Source organism: Argentina silus (assembly GCF_951799395.1).
Source record: "Argentina silus genome assembly, chromosome: 1".
NCBI lineage: Eukaryota > Metazoa > Chordata > Actinopteri > Argentiniformes > Argentinidae > Argentina > Argentina silus.
Window position 1 is genome coordinate 12,843,413 of NC_139655.1, and position 16,414 is coordinate 12,859,826.

The following is a 16,414-nucleotide window of genomic DNA, read 5'->3' on the forward strand; positions in this document are numbered from 1 at the left end:
AAGAATAGAAAAGCCAGATTAGACTTTGCCAAAAAACATCTAAAAAAGCCAGCCCCGTTCTGGAACAGCATTCTTTAGACAAATGAAACTAAGATCAACATGTACCAGCATGATGGGAAGAAAAAAGTATGGAGAAGGCTTGGAACTGCTCATGGTCCGAAGCATACCACATCATCTATAAAACACGGTGAAGGAGGTGTGATGGCATTGGCATGCATGGCTTCCAATGGCACTGGGTCACGAGTGTTTATTGATGATGTGACAGAAGACAGAAGCAGCTGGATGAATTCTGAAGTGTTTAGGGATATACTGTCTGCTCAGATTCAGCCAAATTCAGCAAAGTTGATTGGACGGCGCTTCACAATACAGATGGACAATGACCCAAAACATACTGCGAAAGCAGCAGAGCGTCAACCTGACAACCATGCCATCACAGACTGCAAGAACAATCCGGACCAGGCGAGAGCGGTATGGGGGGTGGCAAAATGGAAAGATGTCAACATATAAACCACCCCTCAACCCAGACCAACCACAACCCACCCGAACCCAGAACCAGTATCACATTGCCCAACCTCTACAATCTACAATCTACACGCTCCACCACCAGCAACAGCACCATCAGTACCAGCACCAGCACCAGTTCCAGCACAAGCCCTGGCCAGCAGCACCAACACCAGCCCCAGCACAAGGACCAGGAGAGGAGCAACACCCACCACAACAGGGAAGTTCAGTGCACCTTCCCTCAAACACATGTAACAGCCCCTTGCCTACCCCATCAGAGCAGCAGCGCACACACTCCACGACCCAACCCATCAACTCCAGCACAAGCCCCGGTCCCAGCCAGCATCATCAGCACCAGCCCAAGGACCCTGAGATGATCAACACCTCCTTTCTACAGGGAGGTACCTTGCACCTTTTTACACCTTCCTTACACGCCCCCCCCCCCCCTCTCTCTCCCACTATCCCACCTTTACAGATCACCAACACACCAACCACAGTCCAGGTTGTTTCCAGACCCAGCACCTAACCCCGACTCCCAGCCACAGGATCAAGTTCCAGCACCAACCCCAGGTTCCAGCCCCGAGACCCAACGCCAAACCTGGCACCAACCCCAGGTCCCCAGCCCCAGAGGCATTATGTTGAATTACAAAAATCTCTAAAAAATAAATGTGTAAATACCGGCATTCTGTTTTTCATGGATTTACAAGTTTAGTCAGGTGCATGCCTATATTATCATCCCACTGATCTGCAAAACACATAAGACATTACATTTTGAGGTTCCCTGACGAAGTGAAACCCCTTCAGCTATTGAACACAGTCGGCTAGGCAGCGTCCGTTACCCCCCACCTGGCAAGTAGACTTGCACACGACCAGGCTCGGCTCAACTTGAGCATGTGTGTTGGCTGTCTGGATAAGTATTCAGGACCGCTTTCTTCTCCTCTTCAAAAGCAACTTGAGGGAGCTGCGAGCGTAGCTTTGAGTGATTGACGTGAGAATTCGGGAGGAGAATTATCTTCTTTATCTTCTTCTTTTCAGGGCGAAAGCAGCAGTGGTTATTCATTCTAAAAGGGAAAGGATTTTATCCAGACAGAAGATTATCATTTAAACATTATAATGTATTTAAATGTTTAAAATACTGCCTGCGATTGTTCCAGAACTGCACCGTTCATCAAGCAATCAGTGGACTTTTTGTCAAATGGATGTGTATTAATTCTCAGAGTGTAGTGTCGCAAACCGTTTATGAATTGCGCTGGACCGATCCGTCCATGAAAACATGAAACATAGATAATGTTTAACATTGCTTCAGATGGAGGAACCGTCAGATCATTCTCTAAGAATTTAGAGGACTTTGATTCTATACGCAGCGTACTTCTATACAGGTTAGTATGATTCAAAATGAGCACGAATGAGGGTAACTTAGTTGATATGAATATGTGCATGCTCATGTTTGTGTTTCCCAGTGCATTCATTACACTTTAGGCAAGTTACTTTGTCCAAAGCACTGAATGCCGGAGGGGATTTAAAGACCTCGTGCAGTTAGTAAGAAGAGGGTGCGCGCAAAAGAAAAGGCATGCCGTTCTATTGAAAGGAACTTGTTAAATTGTCGACTATTTGGTTTTGTTTTAAAGCCCATCTGACTGAGCCTAATTGAAAACAAAAATTGAATTGACTTTGTCTGAGCCAACACATACTCAATGTATATATTTATATATTACATTTGCTCTCAAAGTATTATCTTGGGTTAAGTTAGGAATAACTCCCTGTGCAACTATTTTTTTACGTTACAGCTCATCATAAGTAAAGTTTAATCGGTCTGGGAAAAGTCTGCTTTACATGTCAGGATGGCCGAGCGGTCTAAGGCGCTGCGTTCAGGTCGCAGTCTCCTCTGGAGGCGTGGGTTCGAATCCCACTTCTGACATTACGTTCTTTTACATTCATTGTTGCGATATACTGAGTGACTGAAGCATCTCAACGATCGTGAATGGTGTAGCTAGTGAATGTCGGACAGTAAAGTGCACATGCATTAGGCTATATGAGGTATGGGTGATTTTGTACCTTCTGTTTTCTATTCTACAAACTGAAAGCTTCCATGTTGTCAGGGCAACGTTGGGATCAACCAACCACAACGAGAATATTTGCGTCACATGGCACAGTGAGAGAACCCGTATGCAGACAACATGGCGAGAGAATGTCTATGCTCATCCAAGAAAAACTTCACTTAACTTTACAGATATTAGTTATATATGCGCGCGTTTGAAATAAACAGAATAATGGCTTCTAGATATGTTCCTTCGCCCCCGAGACAGGAGGGCGAAGATGGGGAGGGTGAGCATGACAACGGCAGCGACAGTGAATCCACACCATCAAGTTACAGTAACTCCGACTACTCCGAGTAAGACACTTTAATTATTCCCTAACTAAAAGAAAGCCAATCGTCTGAGACGCCTCGTTATGAGAAGAAGAACGTTTTTTTGTCAACATAAACAGGACCCACCAAAAACGTAGCTTGTAAAAGTGTGCCTCTCATCAATCAACCACGACATCACCTTAGCTTCTTCACCTGACAGTCAATGCGGCTGACCGGCTCTCTATAACCTATATTCAATATTCCAAAATAGTTTGATACTTGAATATTACGCGCTTTGCCCAGATTGGTGTGAAAACGTTTAGAACATCTTGATTGGTATCCGTTTATTCCTGCATGTACTATACTTATTCCAAGCAAACCAAACACCATCTGTTTTTATCTTTGTATGTGTATTTCACCTGTGTGCTTAGATTGTGTGCAACCGAATAGATCAATACATTGCCTGGTTTTGATCAGTCCTTCCCTGATCCAACTAACATTTTCACATCAAAACAGTTTCAATCTTGTCTGGCCCTCTCAACACCCAGAGAGATGTGTAATCTATGATTAATAAAATAAAAAACTAAATTGTTTGAAGAAAATTGAGGTAATAAGGTACAGTAATGTAAAAGAAACATGGAAAAGCAGAGGAACAGTCATTGTAGACTTAAGGGAAAAGGAGCATTCCACTCTACTGGGCCTCAACTCAATTTTCTTATTATGTTTTTCAGAGTTTTGGGAAATTTCTGTTTCCAATTTGGAAACTTAACCTTCATAAATAATTATATGCTGTTCGCCATCCTTAGTGAATTTATGGATGTGGTTTCCAAGAGCCTACCACAGGGTCAGCATGGCTTAATTTAGGGAAACAGAACAAAAAAATGCCTGGTTGAATTTTTGTTTTTCAGTTTTTCGCAGAGTTATGGGGGTTTTCTTTCTCAGGGCGGGGGTGTGGGTTTCCCTCTTACTGTCTGCTTGTTAAAAAATGCCATTTCCAGTCTTTGTAGAGGCATGTTGGTTTCTTTCTCCAAATGGTCACATGATTCGCAACATAAACCCACTCTACTGGGAAAGAGTATGTCAGACACTGAGGGCAAATGAAACAGCTTGTAAATGTAGCTGTTTTGCAACATTATCAAGTTAAAAAAAAAACATTTTATGTCATAAACCTTAACACCTGTGTATGATGGCCCTTTGGTTGTATACGATATAGTTCAGCAATATAAGAGCAATTGTGCTTCCTTTCAATTTTAATATAGAGTTAGTATGTTATTATGTAATTAATATGTAGGCTATGTAAGTATACTTAAGTACACTTGTAAGTAAGTGCAGTATGTGCTGTATACTGAAGGGATTGCCTGAAGAAGTGCTCATCCCTTCCCTCTTTCAGGGCACCATGACTATGCTCTTTGTTTTTCCAGTGACCTTGAGCCAGAATGGCTGGACGACGTTCAGAAGAACGGGGAGCTGTTCTACCTGGAGCTGAGCGAGGGAGAGGAGGAGGCCGCACTGGCCCAGGCCAGCGCCAACCAGGGTGTCTCCACCAATCATGTGCGCTTCAGCGAGAAGGAGGCGGAGATAATCACAGAGGAGTCCAGAAAGCGCCCTGACACACAGACGAAAGGGGAACCCAAGCTCAAGAGACTGGCCAGGATCCTGAGGAGGAAGCGGAGGCCTTCTCAGCGGCGAGGGCCAGAGGCGGGCAAAGACGGCTCCTCCTCCTCACGGCCGGCGTCCATCCTGAAGAACCAGGCAGGGCAGCGGCCAGGGGTAGTAGTCCAGCAACAGCAGCTGAAGGAGGTGTGTGTCTACCTGAACCCCAAACGCCTGGGCAGCTGCTCCCCCCCACTCCAAGAGAGAGGAGGTCTGCTGGAGGCCCTGCTGGGGGTAGTGCATCGCCCCTCCTCCTGGAGCAGGGGCCAGGGAGAGCCCGCGGGGAGACGAGAGGAGAGGCTCACCATCCATGGCCTGGTCCCCAACACCCCAGCCATCAAGTGTGCACAGATCCTTATTGGTGAGGCTGGAATACCAAATGCAAGGAATTGTTTTGTTGACATGGTTGATATGTAGGAAAAAAACAGGTGGGCCCTAGTTATGACACATGACTAAGGGTCAGGAAAAACCTCTGGCCTGTGTGTTGATACGATGCGATTAAAATTCAAATAGTGTTTTCCAGCTCAGTATTTGTTAGGTTGCTTTGTGGAGTTTTGCACTAATACTGGGTAGATCCAGGAATGCATTGCAAACTGAATAATAACACCACAAAACAATATCCACATGAGTTAGTGTTTAAAGCTAGCCTTTCATGTAGCACTACTCCATGCTAAAACAATTAGACGGGTTAAATACCTGAAATAACTCAGTTTAAATCTTTTGTATACAGAGATAGGAACATCCAAGTTGCACATGGGTAAATTAAGCCCTTTTTTTTCCAAAAACAACAAAATAAAACAGCGTGGTATATTGCATTCCTAAAACACTTGTCTGTGGCTATCTTCATACCTTTCAGATACAAAACCATGCTATTTCTATTCAATATGTAGCAAAACATTTTTTACTTAGATTTTGGCTATATGCTTTCATGCACATGCCTATTTTCTATTTCTCTTAGGTGATGTTCTTGTAGCAGTCGATGATGTAGATGTTACCACAGAGAACATTGAGAGGGTTCTTTCCTGTATTCCTGGCCCAACACAGGTGAGTGTGTGTTGAGGGGTTGGGTATCAAATGTTTACTTTCTAGAAGCCTTTTTACTGAACACTTGCTCTTTGAATGAACACAGCAGGCATATGGTAGTCCTCAGAATGAACACATTCACAAAGAGCTCTCCTCGTTTAAACTAACACTTCTGCTTGGAAGTGCATAAAGCTGGTTTCTACACATGCAATGCAGGCCCAGGCAACCATTGTAGGCCTATGACGCACAGCAAAGTAGATATACCAGCACTGAATGTAGACATCTCCTTCCTATTGCCTCTGAGCTTCACTCTCTCAGCTGTTAAAACGTATATAGTAGGTTACAATCATCACCTCTTCTCCTTGAGAATACCATCTAGATTTTTCAACTGATCCTTTGATTGTCATTCAAGGCGGCTCGAAGTTTCCCTTAGTCTTGTCCTCTCGCAGAAAAAGCAGGGCCCCAAGAATCAGGAATTTGAAAATGAGAGAGTGCCGGCTGGAGTGATGGTGTTTGCGGCAGAGAGAGCCTGGACTGTGGCGGGACTCGTTTGGAAGCCACAGGAAGACAACCATTACCCTGCGGCACTGAAAGCACAGCTGATTAGAAGATGCAGCCGGATAGCAAATTACACTGTAGAGAAGTGAGAGGGAGATGTGGAAAAATACAAGGCAGCCCTCAACCGCTGTGGCTGCTAAGGACTGCGGCATTGAACAACGTCAAGGAGCTACAAATATAAAATAGAGCTATAAACAAATAACTGGTGTTATGATTTTTAGTCAAAGTTGTCTTTTGGTAGGTAGGGGTGAGTGAGTGAGTGTTAATCAGCCCTCCCAGGTCGAGTGTAGCCAGTAGCAATTATATGGGAGGAGCAATTGTTTGTATTAAGGTGGACCACCATCGTGCCCTCTGCAAATCTTCATAGCATCCTTATAGTACTTTTCACTGGCTCACTGACATCACTAGACTGGAATCCTAGTGAAAGCACACTCCAACCTAACCACATCCCCATTATTTATGATGAGAGAAAGTGCTGCAGTCAGTCAGCCAGAGAAACTGGATATTCTTCTTTACCCACAGAGTGAAATGATTTCAAATCTATTTTGTGGCATATTACTTCCATATTTCTTTGACAATTCTTTCAAACATCCTATCATTTATATTGACTGGTAACCTTGTATCCCTAGTTCTCTAAAGTCATGCCGATCACATTTCCTGGTTGAGTGACTCAGGCAGTCTGAGATGCATAGAGAGGTACAGTGACAGCTCGGAGCGCCTCTAATAACACACTACTGCTCTCTCCATGACCAAGATGGCCGCCGGCCCAGGCTTGGCGCCCGGCGCTGCAAATGGCCTGTGGTTTGCGCTGACAGGCTCTGGAGATGTTTTGGCCTCGCCTAAAGGGACGGGTGAATTTGAAAAATAGGAGTGAGAAATGAATGCTACGTCTTAAGTGAATGTAGAGAAGCTCCCAACCTCTCTCTCCAATGTGATCTCCTTGACATGTTTTTGTAATAAACTTGATTGAATAGCCCCTAGAAAAACGTTTTGTGTTCTCTGACATTTCTGTACAACAATGTATTGCATTGTTCTGATAAATTCCTAGTTTATTCATACACATAAGCTTGACTGATATCAGCACTGAGCCATAAGAGAGGTCAGAACAACATGTGGAATATCAGTATTGTGTTATCAGGGTGTTGTGTTACCTAGTTGATAAAAACACTGGAACCAGATGTGGCCCCTATAGCTGCACCTTACCACATCACTCCTTCACAGCACACTTCCTGATACTGTTTTCATTGGTTGAAACAGCATCATATGAGTGTGGTAGCTCCTCTTGATTGGTGGTTGTGGGCTCATGGACCATGGATGGCAGTTGTGAACTGTGGAAACAGTGTCACAGACTTGGGTTCACATCTGGTCTCTGGTCCTGATTTACCTCAATTAACGTCAACCAAAGGTCCTTAGCAGGCCCCGCTCATGCTGACAGGCTGCAGCTGAAAGTGAGCTCCAAGTGTGAGTGTGTGATTGTGTGAGTGTGTGTGTGCGTGTGTGTGTGCGTGTGTGCATGCGTGCAAGTATCTGATTTATTTTTGGTATTACTAGTAGGTTAGGTATAAGTTAAAGTTTCTTTCTGCGTGTCTTTGCAAGAGTGCCCATACTTGCATTCAGGGTCTGACTAATATTGTGAATAATAAGAGTGCATGGCCAGCATGCTTCTGTGATTATTTGAGTGCTACCGTCCATTCATCTCTGCAGCATATTTTTTTCATGTGTGTGCAGTTTGATGATGTGCATTGTGGGTTTGTGTGCATGAATGGTGGTGTGGAAAAAGCTAAGAGAATGAGGCTGTGCACTCTGTGTTGACGTGCCACTGTTCTAGGCCTGTGGAATCTGTTTTTGACTAAGACTCTCTCTCTCTCTCTCTGATTATCACCGTTCTTTAATTTACTCTCTTTCCTCTTCCTGAATAAATAAAAAATGATGGGAGCCTGCTTGTATATACCCCTCTACTTTCTTATAGCACCAAGCCAAACTATGAAACGGGGAGCCCATGGGTAGAGCTATTAGTAATGGGATGGATTAGATGCTGCTTCTGGCCATAAACACATATGATCACTGGTTAATTCTCCAGCAGTAGATCCTGGCCAAGCAGGATCCTCCAGAGCCACATAAACTCACTGGCTTTTGTTTTTAGACCAAACCAACAACCACCTCTAAAGTGTTTAAAAACACAGCGTGCAGTTAAATGTGGTGGAAAGATGAAGAGGAATTATGATGATGATGATGATGAGGTTCTTTTTTAATAACTCTCTCCCTCCTCTTCTCCCCCCCCTCTCTCTCCCTCCCTCCTTTTCCTTTCCTCTCGCTGTCTTTGACACACACTCTTGCTCCTTCCTACTTTCTCTCTCTCTCTCTCTCTCTCTCTCTCTCCCTCTCTCCCAGGTGAAGCTGACCCTGGAGACAGCCAGCACAGGTGAGGGTGTAGACACTGCAGCCCCCAGGTCCAGAGCCTTCCCTCAGGTCAGCCAGCTGGTGCGTCTGCTGTGGGGAGAAGACACAGCGGAGCTGCAGATGTCCATAGGACACATCCCCCACATCATCATGTACCTGTCACTCAAACTGGACTCTGAGTCTGCACAGGAGGAGGTCAGTCAAGTAGCACCCTGAGACTTTCTCAACTCGCAGGTCGAGTTTCGAGACGGTCAAGGTCATCCCTCCCAAAACCACTGATCCAGGGTTACATACTGTATTTTGTCATCCCTGTACCAATTAGCCTAAAGTTATACAAGGGGGTAGGGTGACCTGATTCTCGATCTGTGGTTCAGGGCAACCTCTAACCCCAGCCTTATTCTCATTCAAAACCCATTGTGACTTCCTTACCATGCAAAGTGATTTGAGACCTATTGAGAGAGGCGCTATGTAGATGTAATCCACTGCAGCCAGTAGCTGCTTAACTGTATTAGAATAATTGAAAGTTTAAACATTCCCTTAGCTATAGTAAATCCCTTGCACAGCAGTCAAATGCTTGGCTCACACATTCTGTTTTTTGACACAGTTGAGAGGTTTTAGAACTACCGCTCTGTTTAGCTCCCAAGGCCTCTGGGTATTTATAGAAGGAGGAGATGGAGGACAAGAACAAAGGCAGTTCCTCGAAATAACTGATCGATAGATTCTATTCAGTACGTTTTATCTATCCCCAAGGGCCATTGACCAACATGGCCATTAAAAATGACATAATTCCTAAGTAACACAAGAGAATTACAGTGATTAACATAAAACCCTTGCCTCAATAGATGAACACATGCGTTGGGGCAGTTTAGCCTTGAGGCCGTCTTAGAGGTCAGCAGCCTTGTAGTAAAGTGCTAATCCAAGGGAATGTTTCCTTTCTCAGTGGAGAGGAACACTCTCATTTCAGACAGACTCTTTGCACTGTGATTTATTCCCTGTGGTGGACTAATGGTGAGGTTGATGTTTTTCTTTATGGTTTTATTCTATGTTCCACAAGCCAGCTCTTTTCTTCCAGGCCCACAGGCAGGGGAGGAGAGTGGGTTGTTGAGAAGGCCACATCAGCGAGCAGGGCGGCTTGTTTTTCAAATTACAGTGTTGTGCAGTGTGCCATTTAAGTTTGACTTTGATTTTGCAGACCGTTGATTGTAGAGTAGGAGAAATATGAGACGGTCACCATAGACAGGGTATGTGTGCAGGCTGCGTACGTGCATTTCAAAATGTGGGTTTGAAGTCTGGGTGGGTGAGTGTTTTCATGTTTGTTTTCATGTGCACTGATGGTCTGTGGTAGAGCTTGTGTTGGGACTGAAAGGTGAATGTGTGCCACTATAAGTAGCTTCTGTGCTTTTGTCCTGGTATCCAGGGAAATGAGGCCCAGCTCTTCAAATGTCCTCATACCCCTCCCTAGAGTCCTTCTCAAAGTGGGCTGCCCCATATCTTTCAAAGGCCACTGCATGCTGTGGAGAATACTAATATCAAAGACCATAAAGAGAACCTGCCCTCTGCTCCCCTCTAAAGAATGTGTGTGTGTGTGTGTGTGTGTGTGTGTGTGTGTGTGTGTGTGTGTGCGTGTGCGTGTGCGTGCGTGCGTGCGTGCGTGCGCGTTTTTCCACAGCATGAGATCCTGTACCAGTACCCTGTATCTGAGGCCTCCAATCAGCTCAAAGGAGTGAGAGGGATCTTCCTTACACTGTGTGACATGCTGGAAAATGTCACTGGGGGACAGATAGTCAGGTAACAATTCAGAAAATGAAGGCAATGCCCCAATTAAATAAAAAGGGTTGAGATCTGATGAAACATGTTATCTGTAGGAACAGTCTACTTTCCATACCATGATTTTAATTATTTTTCCACTCTCTGTCCTTTTCCCTCCACCTACCCCTTTCTTTTTCTCTTCTTTCCCTCTTGCTGTTTCCCCCCCCCTCCCCCACACACACACATTTCTGTGTGTACTCTCTACCCCTCTGCCTCCTTTTCTTTTCCTCTCCTCCCATCTTCTGTCCTCTCAGCTCTTCTCTGCTGCTGAGAAAGCACCTGGTGCATGTGGGTTACTGGAAGGAGAGCAACAACCTGCTGGTCATTGGCCTGCCTGCTGAGAGGTATCACAGGATAACATGCATACCTTCACATTCAATACTCTGTCTAACTCAATCCCATATGGTAGCTTTGGTTAATGTTATATCCAGAGCTTTTGATGAATAGTAGGTCTGTAGGTTTTCCGTTTTTATGTTCGTTTTATGTATTGACTAAACTTGACTCTGGGCCTCTAGATATAAGCTATAACTAGGGTCCAGAGTTTTTCCTAGCCTAGAGTTTTCTACTGTCTCCTGGTATGTGACTGTTTTCTTCACTGACTCTCTCCAGGGTTCCCCTGCTCTATCTCCAGGCGGTTGTAGGAGGTGTAGTGCGTACTCTCAACGTGATGTACGGCTCTTTGGACAGGTTTGTTGTCATTTTCCAGCCCTGCTGACAGGACATTTCCTGTTTCAGATGAAGGACCAGTCCCTGTCTCTCTGGCTTCCCTTCTGAATCCAACCCAATATCTTTGTTAAACGTACCACAGCCACCTGTTACATCAAGCCCAAATAAACTACTGTCTCCTTATTTTAACTAAACACCTCTCTCTGTCCTTCTTACCTTCCTTCCATTATTTCCTCCTTCCCTTCATCCATCCTACCCTTCCCTCCTTTCTTCACTCCCTCACCCCTCTCCCTCCATCCGCTTCCCCTGCCTTCCCTCCCTCCCTCCCTCCCTCTCTCCCTCCCTCCTCCCTCCATCCTCCCTCCCTCGTTCCTCTTCCACAGTGCATTTTGTGAGGCGGACCATGTGTCGAGGCTGGACCACTTCTTCTGCCTGTTCTTCCAGCAGCTGATCCAGCCCTCCAGGTTGAGTGACAGCCCCGGGGCCACGCCCCCTGACATCTCAGGGACTTTGTTCCTGGACGGTCTGCCAGCTGTGCGATGGCTCACCCTGCCGCCTGAAATAAAGGTGTGTATGGAACACTGCTTTAATAAAGGTGTGTATGGAACACTGCTTTTAGAAATGTGCTTTTTCTAATAATTAGATTGAGTTTTGCCATGTTGATGGAAGTTTACTTTGACTGGATGTGCTTGTCTTTGCTACCCTCTACTGTCTAGTATTATGAATGACATGAGACCCAAACAGGTCATGTATGGGCTACAGCCCGTCTGAACCCTCTAATCACAGGCCTCTGGAAATAGAGATAGTCACCCTCCCCTGATCTGTCTATCCACAGATGGAGGTGGATACTGTCCTCTCAGACTTTGAATCATCAGATTTTGGAGAAATGGTAAGACAGTTAAAGTTCAGATATTTCGGGACCATGTCAATGGGTGACAATGACGAGAAATATACGGAAAAAAATATTTATTTTATAGTAAATATTATATATATATATATATATATATATATATATATATATATATATATATATATATATAATTTTTGTGAAATTCTGCTTTAAGCCAGTGGGTCTGGTAATTAGCTAACATTAGCTAACAGCCAGCAGCTGTGTCCTTCCCTCAGTGAGAGAAGAAGGTTAGTCTATTTATGGACCTGCGTAGCATGTATATTTAATGAGGGAGTAATGGGGTCTGGGATCTCCTGTATATCTGCAGGATATCTGAGAGAGAGAGGGAGAAGACAATAAGGAGGGGGGGAAGGATGGAACAGCAGCCTGGAGATTCTCTTAATCATTCATGTCTGCCCTTCTAAAACTGATGAGGAAGATTATGCTTCTTTAATATGCATAATCTAACCTTACACCAGTTTGACCCTAATGTCTCATCCCTCCCTCCATCCCTTCTTCTCCCCCTCCCTTTCCCTCTCTCCTGCAGTCGGAGGACTTCTATGGTATGAGGCGTCTGTACATGACCCTGGGCTCCAGTCTGTTCTACAAGGTGAGTCACACCCTTGCCACCTGTCTGCTGTGGCTCTTACCCATACACACCTGTCCCCAGGGGAAACTAGACGCCTCTCAGATAAGGCATCCATACAAACAGAGACACGCTTGAATGTGATTATATAGATGGGATATCAAAGAGATAAAATGCTGTACCTCTTCATTCTATTGATAGCAGATCATCAGCTTAATGGCTTAAGATGAAATATTAGCTTAGATTAGTCTGTATAAAAGCAACAGGTCTCTCTTGTCTTTCTTTACTTCTCTCATTGGGACTTACCTGAATAAATAGGTATGGAGGTGCTTTTTTTATAAAGTATATTAACTATGTGTGTGTGTGTGTGTGTGTGTGTGTGTGTGTGTGTGTGTGTGTGTGTGTGTGTGTGTGTGTGTGTGTGTGTGTGTGTGTGTGTGTGTGTGCGCAACCCCAGGGCTACCTGATAGCCAACCACCTCCCTAAAGAGGACCTGCTGGATGTGTGCCTGTACTGCCAGCACTACTGTCTCCTCCCCCTGGCCGCGGAGCAGCGCGTGGGTCAGCTGGTCATCTGGAGGGAGGTGTTCCCCCGCCACCGTGCCCAGCCCAACGGACACTCCACCAGGCCAGGCTATAGCCAGCCTCAAGGCCGCTACTTCCTCCTCATAGTAGGACTGGTAAGACCTCTCTACCCCAGTCAGACCAGTGACAGTGTGGTCATATGCTTCCTCCTCATAGTAGGACTGGTAAGACCTCTCTACCCCAGTCAGACCAGTTACGGTGTGATTGTATGAGGACACCGCCACAGGGCACGATGTCATTTGCATCCATATGATATTGAACTCCTTTTATATACCAGCTGTCAGAATATCTAGTCAAAATAACAGTAGTCATCGGTATGAATGGAAGAGACTTTCCTTGGTAGCCTATATGACAGTGAAGCACACCACCCTGTGTTCCTGCCCTACCACAGTTGGCATATGGATTCTGTATGTATAATATACGATGATCCAGTGATGTATGGTTTTATGCATTTCCCCAATATCCTCCCAGCTCTGCCACCCCCTACCCCCCATGCTCTGCCACCCCCTACCCCCCATGCTCTGCCACCCCCTACCCCCCATGCTCTGCCACCCCCTACCCCCCATGCTCTGCTTATCTCCCTCCCTGCTGCTGCTCTTATTGCTTTCTGAATAACACACATTCCTATCAGATTATACCCCCTCTTCCACCTTCCCCATGGCATTCTCTTCCCCTCTAGTTCTAGCACTCTGCCCCACACACTCACAGTATCTGTCCATATGTCCTTCCACCCATATGCTTTATCTCTGTTTTCCCAGAGGTAGTTCTATCTGACAGCCTCCCCAGTCTTCCCAGTCACAGTGTCCATCACACTTTCTATAAAACTAAGTCCCTGCCCCTTAACCCACTCCTTCTGTCTCCCTGTCTACCTAGAGGCACTTCATGCAGTGTGTGCTGCTGGAGGCGGGGGGCTGTGCCTCCCCTGCCCTGGGGGCCCCAGGGCCTGACTGTGTGTATGTGGACCAGGTCAAGGCCACCCTACTGCAGCTGGAGGGGCTGGACGTGGGCTTGGAGGAGCGACTGGCAGCCCCCCCGGCCCCCTGCCTCTCCTGTGCCGACTGGTTCCTGCCCTCCGCCAGGGACCGGCTGGACACCCTGGCAGCTGCATCACCCGTCCTCAGCAAGCTGGCAGGGGCGGTCAAACCGCCCTCGGCTGGGGCCAGGGGCCGTAGTTTGTTTGGGGAGCGCGCCCGCCGGCCTAGCCCTCAGAGAAGCCTGTCGGACAGTGGGAGTGAGGGTCAGCTGGACGGAGGTTCTCTCACCACGGGGCTCAGCCCACACTCCACCCCAGACTCTGCCCGCAAGCTGGGGGCACGTAGGGACTCGCTGGGCTCTGGAGGTTCTGATGGGAGTGGGGGCAGTGGCGGCATCTTCAAGGTAGTGTCCTAACCTCCCTCCTTCCTGCTGCTGCCTTCATTCTATGTACTGTACTCTGTTATGTTGAGGTTGAGGTTTTACCCCTTATTATAGCACCATAGCATCACTCAACATTGGTGGCTGATGAGATTCCATTGCACACATATTCATATACATTTATGTAAAATAAAGCACACTCTCACCACTTAGTGGAGAGTTTTTATTGACCATGGTGTTTGTAATACAGTCATGTGGATTCTGTCATTTTCACCTGTACTGTCTGCTCAGATTCCTAGGATGAAGCACCCTAACCCGTTCTACCTGGGAACCCTGAAGAAGAGCCTCACCGAGAGGGAGACTGAGGAGATGTACAACACCATGAAGTAAGTGAGACGTGTCGCTTTCATTTATTGTCCTCTCATAAGGAAAATAATTTCCACAGCTGTATAAATGTACAGCATTCAAGAAAAACTTGCCAAAACATTTAGTACATCGCAAAAACACCCCCCCTGATGTGGTTGCTCAGTTAAAACTATCCTCTATAAGCAGGCTATCCCTCCTTGCTGTGATAATTGGGGCCAGGGGTTATTCCTGATCACACCATAGTTATAGTCCATAACTAGGGCTTTTCTTGGTCAGGTCATGTGGCTTAGCCCTACAAATCATCCTTTAACCCTGTTGTGTGGTCAGGCTGACGTCGGGGGCTGAGAACACCCTGTTCCACTATGTGCTGATGGAGACGGTGCAGGGAATCTTCATTGCTCCCACACACAGGGAGGTGGCTCAGCTCAGCGGCTCCATACACCCACAGCTCATACGCAACTTCCACCACTGCTGCCTGTCCATACGAGCTGCCTTCCAGCAGAGTCTACCATCCAGGGTGAGTTCCAGAAACACACACACACACACAGGAATATATACACACCCTTATGCAAGGATGCATCTGTGTTGTAATCAAGAAGTAACAAAGGCAGTGTGTGTTTATACTGTCTTCTCTTTTCATGTGGTGATTAGGTGTCATTGGAGATTTTGTGTGTGTGTGTGTGTGTGTGTGTGTGTGTGTGTGTGTGTGTGTGTGTTTCACTCTGACCAGGGGAGGCGTGGTGCAGATAGATCCCAGGGAACCCATGGGCTGGGCCCAGTGAAGGAGCATGGGGTTCTGTTCCAGTGCAAACCTGAAAACTGGACTGATCAGAGGAAGCCTGCCCCTACCATGACCTACTGGGTCATTGGGTATGTGAGACTACTCCCTATAAGGTGCACTACTCTGGACCAGAGCCCTATGGCTCTGAAGTTGGGCACTAAATAGAGAATATGATACTGTTTGAAACATAGCCACTGTGTCTGTCTACTCTGAATGATGGAAACTCCCAACGCTACTGTACATTATTGAGTCCACTAATCATGATCATATTTACCCTGCCTGTAATGAATGCTGGGATTGTACAGTAGCTAAGGCATATGGGAGCAGACTCATACAGCAATGACAGGTGACACTTAAGTTCTGTCTCAGCTGTGTTGTTTCTGTTGGAGCAACTCTAGGTTAGAGAGAGGTTAGGGAGGGAGTGTGTCTGTAGCTGGTCCCTGAAGAGAGATCCATCTGGGGGCAAACAAAGGGAAAGTAAAACACCAGAGTCAGCTGGAGTGAGAGCAGATCACCACCCACAGCAGAGTTTGGGTTTCAGTGGAATGCTGCCCTATGCTGAGTATGGAGAGTTGCTGCTGCAGTATTTAGCTCTTCAAGTTGTCCACTTTCCTATAGTGCTTCTCCATTAGCCTCTCCAACTACTGTTTTTCTGTCACTCCACGTTTGGATGCCTTACCATTTCTCCACTACCTTTAGACATAGTAACTGGCAACAAAATAACTTCTCTGACTTCATATGTTGTTTCTGTTTCAGTCGGATGCTTCTAGAACCCGTCCCTCAGGAATTCTATGTGTGTTTCCATGACTCTGTGGCGGAGGTTCCAGTAGAGATGGCCTTCAGGTTGTCTTTCGGCCTGGCTTTGTGAGGAGCCTCCTAGTCTCCAGCTCCCAGGGAA

At 46.2% G+C, this 16,414-nt stretch overlaps 1 protein-coding gene across 1 annotated transcript; it reads left to right on the forward strand.

The window, feature by feature from the left end:
* The first annotated feature begins 2,671 nt into the window (after positions 1-2,671).
* intu (inturned planar cell polarity protein) lies at positions 2,672-16,411 on the forward strand. The gene is made up of 16 exons (XM_083676421.1): positions 2,672-2,893; positions 4,270-4,862; positions 5,460-5,545; positions 8,474-8,677; positions 10,152-10,270; positions 10,546-10,635; positions 10,901-10,978; positions 11,341-11,524; positions 11,793-11,846; positions 12,394-12,456; positions 12,890-13,111; positions 13,890-14,393; positions 14,661-14,755; positions 15,063-15,252; positions 15,466-15,605; positions 16,273-16,411. Exons 1-16 carry the CDS (start codon positions 2,745-2,747, stop codon positions 16,382-16,384), a joined length of 2,883 nt encoding a protein of 960 aa, XP_083532547.1. The 5' UTR covers positions 2,672-2,744; the 3' UTR covers positions 16,385-16,411.
* Positions 16,412-16,414: the final 3 nt, after the last annotated feature.

Bases quoted from the DNA above. Each gene is read 5' to 3' on its own strand.
- intu (XM_083676421.1), top strand. From the start codon at position 2,745: ATGCGCGCGTTTGAAATAAACAGAATAATGGCTTCTAGATATGTTCCT. The intron at 10,979-11,340 runs GTTTGTTGTCAT...CCTCTTCCACAG, and splicing joins ATGTACGGCTCTTTGGACAG to TGCATTTTGTGAGGCGGACC. The intron at 15,606-16,272 runs GTATGTGAGACT...TTTCTGTTTCAG, and splicing joins ATGACCTACTGGGTCATTGG to TCGGATGCTTCTAGAACCCG.